This window comes from Toxorhynchites rutilus, chromosome 2, assembly GCF_029784135.1.
Source record: "Toxorhynchites rutilus septentrionalis strain SRP chromosome 2, ASM2978413v1, whole genome shotgun sequence".
Classification (NCBI taxonomy): domain Eukaryota; kingdom Metazoa; phylum Arthropoda; class Insecta; order Diptera; family Culicidae; genus Toxorhynchites; species Toxorhynchites rutilus.
This window is the reverse complement of record NC_073745.1, coordinates 176884604-176896849: the sequence shown is the minus strand read 5'-3', so window position 1 is coordinate 176896849 and position 12246 is coordinate 176884604. Positions and strand designations below refer to the sequence as shown.

The 12246-nt window shown below is 43.4% G+C and overlaps 1 protein-coding gene across 1 annotated transcript; it reads left to right on the top strand.

Annotated features, from left to right (window-relative positions):
• Positions 1-2284: 2284 nt before the first annotated feature.
• Positions 2285-3798, top strand: LOC129766422 (uncharacterized). Its single transcript, XM_055766953.1, has 2 exons — positions 2285-2636; positions 2705-3798. Exons 1-2 carry the CDS (start codon positions 2285-2287, stop codon positions 3796-3798), a joined length of 1446 nt encoding a protein of 481 aa, XP_055622928.1.
• Positions 3799-12246: the final 8448 nt, after the last annotated feature.

Below are 12246 nucleotides of genomic sequence, written 5' to 3'. Positions count from 1 at the left end.
TGATTGGTCCATTTTGTGCTCCTCAAATCGTACCGACCAAAACGGGCAACCAGAGCAGCAGCGAAATAGAATGAAGCACGATTGAAAAGGAAAAAGAAAAAAATGAACGAAACATTGGTCGCAGTCTCACACATGCGTAATTCTCGGCTGGCTCGTCAGCTTAAAAATCCCCGCTCCGCTGCCGTAACGATCTTTCTCATTCAAACCGTACACCACATCGGTTCGCATCACAACACATCAACAAACCAACCCAAGCAGCCATGTCTGGACATGGTAAAGGAGGAAAAGTGAAGGGAAAGGCAAAATCCCACTCGTGTTGATCTGGAGTTCCCCGCAAGGGTTGCTAGGCCGAGCGCGTTAGTACCAGTGCACCAGTCCACCTAGACGGCGTTATATAGTTTCGGCCGCCGAAGTGATCGAGTTAGCTGGCATTAGCTGCTCGCGACGATAAGAAAACCCGCATTCGGAACAGAACACATTCGGTTCGGTGGACATCAAGACAACAGGCAGTTGCAGCGAGTAGCGAGTGCTAAACGCAATCGCAAAACGGCATCAGGTAGCAGAAGAAAAAAGTTTGTTCTTTATACAAACTGCTTTGGTGGCAAATCCAGAACAAGGCGGCATCGAGGGCGTTCGAAATGGTTTTTTTCAAAACCACGAGTACTGAGTTTTCTAAATTGGAACCATTCCATAAAACAAGGCGCTTTTCAGGGCCATTAAACCTTCCAAAAAAGAGTTTAGGAAATACAGTTCAATGCTTTCTAAAACATTATCCAAAAAATAATAAAACACAAATTGATTTTTTCATCATTTGTTTGCCAGGATCTGATGAGTATGTGAATTTTGCAGTTGTTCTGAGCTTATTGATTTTCACCAATTCTTAAATTGCTTCTAGATTGAAAGTACAGTAATTTACACTTATCTCGACATTTAGCTAATTTTTGTAAACATAGAGTTCGGGGTCCAAATTATGACCCCACATTGAAAGTCGACACTGTACCACTGTCATCGCAAATGTTCAATTACAGGTTAAAATTACCTCCAATCCGATACTGAGTGGTGGTAATGCGACGTGCCATTGAATGTAATTTACTGTAAAATATGTCACAAGCTGGATGGGAAGAAATTTTCCAACTGTGAAAGCTGTGGCGAGTGGCAAATGCAATCGCTAAACAGAAAGGTTTAGCCGAACAAGATGAGGATATCGAGTGATAACAAAACAATAAACTCTTTAGATTGAAGATAATTTTGTGATCCTGAAAAGGACCCTTTTTAGCCTGCATGTGAATCCAACGAGCGAACAAATCATAATGAATGTATTTTTTTGCCATCGCTCCTTTTTAACGCTCATTCGTTCGTCTCGTTGGACTCGCCCCTCTGGCTGAGTCTGCCGATTTGTCTCTATCCTGTGAGTGTGTACCGCTAGAGTATAAAACACGCGGACCCCAAAAAAATATCTTATTTTCTTTCAAACCGTAAACCCGTGTTGTACGGTTGTACGGTAAACCGTGGTTGTACGGCATCGGCATCGTGGACGTAACAAAGGAGGACAAGTTAAGGGAAAGGCAAAATCCCACTCGAATCGTGCAGGTGTGCTGTTCCCTGTTGGTCGCATTCACTGATTGCTCCTCAAGGGTAATTAGGCCGAACGGATTGGTGCCGGAGCACCAGTATACCTATCAGCGATTATAGAGTTTCGGCCGTCGGAGTGCTCGAGTTGGCTTGCAAAGCTGCTCACGACAATCAGAAAACCCGCATCAAGAACAGAGCAGCTTCGGTTCGGCGCTCATCAAGGCAACAATTAGTTTCAGTGAGTGGCAAAGTGTTTCTCCGGCACGTCGCATTAAATGTAATTTACTGAACCACATGTCACAAGGTGGATGGGAAGAAATTTTCCAACTGTGAAAGTTGTGGCGAGTGGCAAACGCAATAGCTAAAAAGGAAGGTTTAACCGAACATGATGGGAATATCGAGTGATAACAAAAACACAACACCAAAGGTTCTTTTCAGAACCATCAACATATTCATAAAGAGTAAATAGTAAACTAATCCATTTTTCAGGTAGATAGGTATTCACGTAGGAGAAGAAAATAAAACAATATATTTAAAATATATATTTAACAAAATCTGTCTCCTTTGTATAGTCCTACGTCACTCCGGTTATGTCCCCGACATTACCCACCCGTCTTTTTCATCTTGGGATCGATTGAATCGTGCCGTTGCCTACATTTTACGCTTTTCGCATAACGCCGTTAAGAAACATCCGAGAAGAAGTGGTCAACTGATGCAGAACGAACTTCGTGCAGCAGAAACTATCATCTTGAAACTCGTTCAATGGGAGTCGTATGCGGATGAGAGAAGTATTCTTGAACGAAATGAAGAAAAGCCGATTAACGAAAGAAAGCCGTTGGACAAAAGCAGTGGGATTTACGAATTAGTTCCAATAATCGACGAGAATGGATTGTTACGCCAGTATGGGAGAATTGGGGCTGCGAGAGACATCAGTTATGACATGCGCCATCCAGTGATTTTGCCCAAAGATCACTGGGTAACTAGACTGATAGTTGAGAAGTACCACCGCAAATATCGACATGCTAACCCGGAAACTGTCGTGAATGAGATACGTCAAGTCTACAGTATATCCAAACTTCGTTCTCTTGTCAAGAATCTATCACGAGCTTGTATGATGTGTAAGCTACGCAAGGCTCGTCCGAATATTCCGCCTATGGCTCCATTACCACCAGCGCGTCTAGCCGTGCGCGTTCGCCCGTTCAGTTACGTGGGAGTGGACTACTTTGGGCCTCTGCTAGTGAAAGTCGGAAGAGCCAGCGTCAAAAGGTGGATCGCGTTGTTTACGTGCCTTACAGTACGTCGGTACACTTGGAGGTAGCGTACAGTCTGTCAACATCTTCATGTGTTTCGTGTGTGCGGCGCTTCGTAGGGCGACGTGGTTCGCCAGTGGAGTTCATCAGCGATAATGGGACCAACTTCCAAGGAGCTGAACGCTTGCTGGGGGAACAAATAAAGCAGGAACTGCCAGCAACGTTTACAAATTCATCGACAAGGTGGACCTTTATACCGCCCGGTGCCCCACACATGGGAGGCGCATGGGAACGGCTTGTGCAGTCCGTCAAGAGAGCCATGATGGATGCGTACGCTGAGGGGAAGTTGGATGATGAGGGCTTACAAACGTTGGTCGTGGAAGCGGAAAGCATTGTGAACTCAAGGCCTCTGACCTACCTGCCTCTGGATTCTGCTGAGTCAGAGGCGTTGACACCGAACCATTTTTTGATGGGAAGCTCGAGTGGCGCCAATCTACCGGATACAGCACCGGGTCCACAACAACTGCCTTTGCAAGATATGTGGAATCAAATACAGCAAAAATTGGATCGGTTCTGGTATCGCTGGATCGTGGAGTACCTGCCAGTGATACGAAGACAACCAAAGTGGTTTACCGAGGTCCGACCAATACAAGTAGGGGACTTGGTGCTGGTAGTCAACGGTAATGAGCGTAATTGCTGGATACGAGGACGGGTAGTTGAAACGTTTGTCGGGACCGATGGCCGAGTTCGGCAAGCCAAGGTACAAACTACAGGAAGCATTCTTAGACGACCAGTGGCAAAGCTAGCGTTGTTGGAGGTGAAGTGCAGTCTTGGTGGATCGCAAGATGCACCCGGGGGAGGATGTTGCCGCAGTAGCAATGGAGTTGGCAACACTGGCAAACAATTAACGTGTCAAGATAACATCGAAAGCTGCGGTGTAGCTACAAATGTCACGCAGAATAAAAAAAAACAATAGACCTCGAAAAATAGTAGATTGGTCCAGTTGCGTATGAGATAAAAATCATCATTTAATTTAATTGCAAACGTTGAATTTATGAAATATCGGGATTGAATTTATAAAAGGTTACCGAATTGTGAGCTCAGAATTTATATATTTTTTCTATTTTTGTGAACTAAACCTATTATATTTTCAGTTTTGAAGCACGCCAAATAAAAGCTGTCAAAACTCAGTAATTTCTTTTAATCGATCCCGACAAGCACCCTTAAATTGTTTCCAAATTGAAAGTACAGTAATTTACAATTAGTTCGACATTTAGCTAATTGGACGGACATGTAATGCGACTTATTTAGTTGGACATTTTTGTAAACATAGAGATCCAAATTATGACCCCACATTGAAAGTCGACACTGTACCACTGTCATCGCAAATGTTCAATTACAGGTTAAAATCGCCTCCAATGCGACACTGAGTGGCGCTTCGGCACGTCGCATTGAATGTAATTTACTGTACAACATGTCACAAAGCTGGATGGGAAGAAATTTTCCAACTGTGAAAGCTGTGGAAAGTGGCAACAAATCGCTAAACAGGAAGGTTTAGCCGAACAAGATGGGGATATCGAGTGATAACAAAACAATAAACTCTTTAGATTGAAGATAATTTTGTGATCCTGAAAAGGACCCTTTTTTAGCCTGCATGTGAATCCAACGAGCGAACAAATCGTAATGAATGTATTTTTTTGCCATCGCTCCCTTTTACGCTCATTCGTTCGTCTCGTTGGACTCGCCCCTCTGGCTGAGTCTGCCGATTTGTCTCTATCCTGTGAGTGTGTACCGCTAGAATATAAAACACGCGGACCCCAAAAAAATATCTTATTTTCTTTCAAACCGTGTGGTTGTACGGCATCGGCATCGTGGACGTAACAAAGGAGGACAAGTTAAGGGAAAGGCAAAGTCCCACTCGAACCGTGCAGGTGTGCAGTTCTCCGTAGGTGTATCCGCCAATTGCTCAGCAAGGGTAGCTAGGCCGAGCGCGTTAGTACCAGTGCACCAGTCCACCTAACCAGCGTTATATAATTTCGGCCGCCGAAGGGATCGAGTTGGCTGGTAAAGCTGCTCGCGACGATAAGAAAAACCGCATTCAGAATAGAACACATCAAGACAACAACAGGCAGTTGCAGCGAGTGGCGAGTGGCGAGTGGCAAACGCAATTGCAAAACGGCATCAGGTAGCAAAAGAAAAAAGTTTGTTCTTTATACAAACTGCTTTGGTGGCAAGTCCAGAACAAGGCGGCATCGAGGGCGTTCGAAATGTTTTTTTTCAAAACCACGAGTACTAAGTTTTCTAAATTGGAACCATTCCATAAAACAAGGCGCTTTTCAGGGCCATTAAACCTTCCAAAAAAGAGTTTAGGAAATACAGTTCAATGCTTTCTAAAACAATATCCAAAATAATAATAAAACACAAATTGATTTTTTCATAATTTGTGAAATGAAATGAATTACAGTTTGAATAGATAATAAAATATAGTGGTTTTGAATTTAATGGTGTATAGTAGAGCTGAAAAATGGAGAGGTTTATTTAATGAATTTATCCTCCTTGGTGAGTTTGGCTGTAAGAATAAGACGTTGATTAAAGTATAATGTAATGGATAGAAGATAGATGTGAGTATGAAATTATGTTATTTGTTATTTATTATTATTGAATGCGTGTATACACATGTATGATTTCCTTCCTTCCGACCCGTGCATACATGTGTATACACACATAAACACGCATACATGACTGTGAAGTGGCGAACTTTAATAAGCAATTTCCAAGGTATTTAGTATTTCGATTTAGATTTTACCAAAGAAGTCGGTTTCTTTCAGAAACGCAATTAAATTGGTTTCTTGGGTCTCGTCTCTACTGAGGATATCTCGGAGACTCTGACCTATGTTGTGTCGGACTCGAGCATCTTTGGTATGTTGACATTCAAGTAAAAGATGGCTAACAGAAACCGGAGCTTCGTTGCAAGCACATTGGGGTTTTTCGGCTCTGCAGAACAAGTGTGAGTGGGTGAAGTTAGTGTGCCCAATTCGAAGAGGGGTAATGCCTTTCCCTACTATTGAGGCGGTCCTCCTAAGGGAGAGTGGAATTTTTAATTTGATGAAGATGAGTGGGACGGCTGTTTATCCAACCTATGTCCCAGCTTTCACGGACTTGCTGTTTTACCCAGCGGACAATGTCAGATGGAGGACAGGGCATGTCTGGGGGTTCTATTTTGCTGCCCTTGCCGGCCAGTATGTCGGCGGCTGTGTTTCCGCGGATTCCTGAGTGACCAGGAACCCAGCAGAAGGAGATGTTTTTATTTGAAGCAGCCTCTTCTGTTTGCTTAATCCATGGGTGTTTGCTGTTTCCACTCAGAAGATCGTGGAGACAGCTAGCTGAGTCGGAGAATATTGTGGTAGGAAGAAAATCATGGGTGCATTCTTGGGTAGCTATTAAAAGGGCGAAAGCTTCCGCACTGAAGATGGAGCATGGCGGTGGAAGAGAAAAGCTACCAGTGTATCTACTCTCAAAGATTCCACATCCAACTCCATCGGCACTGACTGAACCATCTGTGTATACCTGGTGATTGATTCGAAAATTGGATGCAACGAGGTTATTGAAGCAGGCTTTGACTTTTGGAGAAGGGTCTCCCGCCCGAACTGCCTTGAGAAGTTCAAGGTTAATGTTCGGCGGTTTGACGTTCCAATTTCTTCCCGTCGCAGATGAACGTTCACATATATCGGGAAGATCTTTGTTCGTGAGATTTTTGAACCATGTTTTAGCCCTATGTGTTAATGGAACATTATGGTCGCTTTCGGGGAGTGACAAGTGACGGATGGCTTTATTAGTGATGGCTTTTGTTACCAGGTGGGTGAAGGGAAGTTGCCCACTTTCTGCCATTACAGCAAGAGTAGGACTGGTGGGAAAAGCGCCAATTGCGAGCCTAATTGCTTTATTGTAAATTGGTTGAATGGTGTTTAACACCCTGTCCCCTCCACGGCTGAAGGTGCCTATTCCGTAAAGGATTTGTGGGACCAACCAAACATTTACAACATTTAGCAGCGTCTTTCTATGACCAGAGGCTAGGTTGCCTGCGATAGCCTTGATGATGTTCAGTTTCTTTCTGGTGGCTATTTTGGTCTTTTGAGAATGTGATAGGAAGTTGAGTTTCTTGTCGAAAGTAACCCCTAGTATTTTCAATGTCCTCATTGTAGGGATCGAAATTTTGTTGAGCTGAAGATAGGTTCTCCTTCTGAGAGCTTTTCCGATATGTATGTGTTTGAATTTCTCCGGGGAAATTTTGAAACCTGTTTTTAGAGCCCAGTTTTGGATGGAGTCTAAGGTTTTTTGAAGCCTCTTTCTCTGAATTAAACCGAAACAGCTCGTAGAGATAAGAGTGATGTCATCTGCATAGACTATGATTTTTGTATGGTCCGGGATAACCTCGAATAGAGATTGCATGGCAATGTTGAGGAGGGTTGGTGAAAGTGCTGAGCCTTGGGGGAAGCCGTTTTCTAGGATTTTTAGAGAAGATTGGTGGTTGTTAATAACGGTTTTGAAAAACCGGTTTTCTAGAAAACTTTTAATGAAGAGACCTAATCTCACACGAATTCCCAGTCGAAAAGGCTTTTCAGCACTGGGTACCTCCATGCCCGATCGAAGGCCTTGGATAAATCCAGGGAAACAATATCAATGTGGTGTAATTTTTCAGTTGCGTCGTCTAGGATTTTTTCGATTGCTACAAGGCAATCTTCTGTACCTTTTCCCGCACGGAAGGCAAATTGTCTGGGATCAATCAGCTTATTTGACTCTAGAAAAGTCGTTAAGCGTCGATTGATCATTTTTTCCATGACTTTCCCAACACAACTTAGAAGAGTGATGGGGCGGAAATTGTCAAGAAGATGGTTGTTCATGTCTGGTTTCGGGATACAGATCATTAAACCCTCTTTCCAGCAGCTGGGGAGGGTTCCACTGTCCCAGACTTTGTTGAGGAGCTTCAGAAGTGCTTTTTTCCCGAGATGGGGTAGATTCTTAAGCATAGGGTAGCTGATGTCATCAGGTCCTGTGGATCCTTGTTTGACTTTGTTCGGTACCCAATCGAGCTCTTTGAGGGAGAGGTTTTTGTTGAAGTCAAATTCCACATCGGTATGAAAATCGATGGGAATTCTTTCGCATTCCGTTTTGTGGGTTAGAAAGGTTTGGTCGTAGTTTTGATTGGAGGAGGCGGATGCAAAGAAATCTCCAAACGCCTCGGCGATGGTTTTCCGGTCATTGGTGTATTGACCGTTAATTAGAAGATTATATTCTTTGCTCCTTTTCTTGCCATGAAGCCTGCCAATCTTACTCCATAACTCCTTTGTTGACGCGTTGGGATTAATTTCGCTGACGAATTTAACCCAACTGTTGTGCTTGGCTGTGTTGATAGCAGTCTTAGCTTCATTGAGAGCCCTTTGGAACTCTGTAAGCAGAGTGGGTCTCAGTGGGCTGTCCGGATGGGCCTTTCTTAATTTGCGTAAGGCCTTACGTCGACCTTTGATCGCTGCCTTCAGCTCAGGCGACCACCATGGGACACATTTCCTGCCAGGGATGCCACTGGTTCTGGGGATGTGCACCATTGCAACTTCTAGGACAACTTTGGAGAATTCCTCGGCTGTCCAATCTCGTTTAGCGGAGAGGCGGTTTTCAATGTCAAACTGATAGCCAGCCCAGTCAGCGTATTCAAATTTCCATCTTGGCCTTGTTGAAAACTCTGGAGAAGTTTGGCCGAAGGAAGTAAAGATTGGAAAATGATCGCTTCCGCAAGTATCATCGTGGATGTTCCAAGAAAGCTTTGAAGAGAGTTTGTCTGATACTATAGTGAGATCGATGGCTGAAGTAGTACCAGAATAATGGATTCTGGTGTGTTGGTCTTCCAAACCGTAAATCCGTGCGGTTGTACGGCATCGGCATCGTGGACGTAACAAAGGAGGACAAGTTAAGGGAAAGGCAAAGTCCCACTCGAACCGTGCAGGTGTGCAGTTCTCCGTAGGTGTATCCGCCAATTGCTCAGCAAGGGTAGCTAGGCCGAGCGCGTTAGTACCAGTGCCCCAGTCCACCTAGCCGGCGTTATATAGTTTCGGCCGCCAAAGTGATCGAGTTGGCTGGTAAAGCTGCTCGCGACGATAAGAAAAACCGCATTCAGAATAGAACACATCAAGACAACAACAGGCAGTTGCAGCGAGTGGCGAGAGGCAAACGCAATCGCAAAACGGCATCAGGTAGCAGAAGAAAAAAGTTTGTTCTTTATACAAACTGCTTTGGTGGCAAATCCAGAACAAGGCGGCATCGAGGGCGTTCGAAAATGGTTTTTTTCAAAACCACGAGTACTAAGTTTTCTAAATTGGAACCATTCCATAAAACAAGGCGCTTTTCAAGGCCATTAAACCTTCCAAAAAAGAGTTTAGGAAATACAGTTCAATGCTTTCTAAAACAATATCCAAAATAATAATAAAACACAATTTGATTTTTTCATAATTTGTTTGCCAGGATATGATGAGTATGTGAATTTGGCAGTTGTTCTGAGCTTATTGATTTTCACCAATTCTTAAATTGCTTCTAGATTGAAAGTACAGTAATTTACACTTATCTCGACATTTAGCTAATTGGACGGACCTGTAATGCGACATATTTAGTTGGACATTTTTGTAAACATAGAGTTCGGGGTCCAAATTATGACCCCACATTAAAAGTCGACACTGTAACACTATCATCGCAAATGTTCAATTACAGGTTAAAATTACCTCCAATCCGATACTGAGTGGTGGTAATGCGACGTGCCATTGAATGTAGTTTACTGTAAAATATGTCACAAGCTGGATGGGAAGAAATTTTCCAACTGTGGAAGCTGTGGCGAGTGGCAAATGCAAGCGCTAAACAGAAAGGTTTAGCCGAACAAGATGGGGATATCGAGTGATAACAAAACAATAAACTCTTTAGATTGAAGATAATTTTGTGATCCTGAAAAGGACCCTTTTTAGCCTGCATGTGAATCCAACGAGCGAACAAATTGTAATGAATGTATTTTTTTGCCATCGCTCCCTTTTTAACGCTCATTCGTTCGTCTCGTTGGACTCGCCCCTCTGGCTGAGTCTGCCGATTTGTCTCTATCCTGTTAGTGTGTACCGCTAGAGTATAAAAGACGCGGACCCTAAAAAAATATCTTATTTTCTTTCAAACCGTAAACCCGTGTGGTTTTACGGCATCGGCATCGTGGACGTAACAAAGGAGGACAAGTAAAGGGAAAGGCAAAGTCTCACTCGAACCGCGCAGGTCTCCAGTTCCCTATTGGCCGCATTCACTGATTGCTCCGCAAGGGTAACTAGGCCGAACGGATTGGTGCCGGAGCACCAGTATACCTAACAGCGATTATAGAGTTTCGGCCGTCGGAGTGCTCGAGTTGGCTTGCAAAGCTGCTCACGACAATTAGAAAACCCGCATCAAGAACAGAGCAGCTTCGGTTCGACGCTCATCAAGGCAACAATTAGTTTCAGTGAGTGGCAAAGTGTTTCTCCGGCACGTCGCATTAAATGTAATTTACTGAACAACATGTCACAAGCTGGATGGGAAGAAATTTTCCAACTGTGAAAGCTGTGGCGAGTGGCAAACGCAATAGCTAAACAGGAAGGTTTAACCGAACAAGATGGGAATATTGAGTGATAACAAAAACACAACACCAAAGGTTCTTTTCAGAACCATCAACATATTCATAAAGAGTAAACAGTAAACTAATCCATTTTTCAGGTAGATAGGTAGGTATTCACGTAGGAGAAGAAAATAAAACAATATATTTAAAATATATATTTAACAAAAGCTGTCCCCTTTGTATAGTCCTACGTCACTCCGGTTATGTCCCCGATATTACCCACCCGTCTTTTTTTGTTACGGAGACCAATCATTCTGGCCTGGATAACCTTGGTTAACTGATTATACTGTCGTTTCCTTGAATACCAGTACGTTGGTACTGCCTTCGATAGAGGTTTCGAAGTCTAATCAAATGTTTAGTAATTGGATCAATTTGAACAGTCGTTTCTGGGATGTGGTTTTGGCGAGCCTGAATAACTGCAGTTTGAATAGAGTAGACTGTTGCTTCGATATCTTCGATAGATTCAAGAGGCTGATCGAAATCAATGTTGTTGTCAATAAGCTGCTGGAATTCCACCCAATTCGCACGATGATAGTCCCGTCTACATTGTGGCCTCCTGACTACGACATTCACTCCCAATTCAACCATCACTGGGAAGTGATCCGAACTCAACTCGTTAACCACCGATGTGTCGATCCATGTTGGTAATGAAAAAATCAATGATGGAATGTACTCCAGAACGAGAAATTCGAGTGGGGGTTGCTGGACTAAGAATCCTGTAGTGCCCACACTGTAGATCATCGTTTAGAGTCACTCCATTTTGATTCCTCCTTTGGTTTCCCCAGGACTGATGTCGAGCATTAATGTTCCCGCCGATAACGTATTTCGACTGCCTTCGTGTTTGCTTGGTGATATCGTTTTTAAGAAGCAACGCCGAGCCATCTCTGATTGACGTCTGCTTGGGATAGTAGACCGCAATCACGATAATAGGCCCAATCGATGTTGTGATTTCCGCTCCTATAGCTTCGATGATGTTGAGTTTCAGGCACGGCAAAAATCGATATCTGATGTTATTTCTGATGGCTAGGGCAACACATCCTCCACCAGAACTAGTACGATCCATTCTCAATAGACGATAATTCTGAACTCGAAGGTTAACATTCGGTTTAAGATGCGTCTCGGTAATGATAGCTACGTCGATGCTTTTTGACGTAGGACTACGTCTAACCGGAAGATATAGGGGGTGAAATGGAAATCTAGGCACTGAACAAGTAGGAAAAAATGCAAGATTTGGAACGCTTATAACTCGAGCATTTCTCAATAGATCGCAAAGGTTTTTGCATCAATTGATAGGAAATATATCTACGCATCTATCATAACGAATAACATTTCATTTTTCTTGAGATAAATAATTGAATAATTGTGAAATATCAAGCATTGTTAAAATGCACTATGTGCCCAATATTGATTGGTCCATTTTGTGCTCCTCAAATCGTACCGTACAAAACGGGCAACCAGAGCAGCAGCGAAATAGAATGAAGCACAATTGGAAAGGAAAAAGAAAAAATATGAACGAAACATTGGTCGCAGTCTCACACATGCGTAATTCTCGAGCCAGCCAGTCAGCTTAAAAATCCCCGCTCCGCTGCCGTAACGATCATTCTCATTCAAACCGTACACCACATCGGTTCGCATCACAACACATCAACAAACCAACCCAAGCAGCCATGTCTGGACATGGTAAAGGAGGAAAAGTGAAGGGAAAGGCAAAATCCCGCTCGAACCGTGTTGATCTGGAGTTCCCCGCAAGGGTAG

Bases quoted from the DNA above. Each gene is read 5' to 3' on its own strand.
- LOC129766422 (XM_055766953.1), top strand. From the start codon at position 2,285: ATGCAGAACGAACTTCGTGCAGCAGAAACTATCATCTTGAAACTCGTT. The intron at 2,637-2,704 runs GTATATCCAAAC...AAGCTACGCAAG, and splicing joins TGAGATACGTCAAGTCTACA to GCTCGTCCGAATATTCCGCC.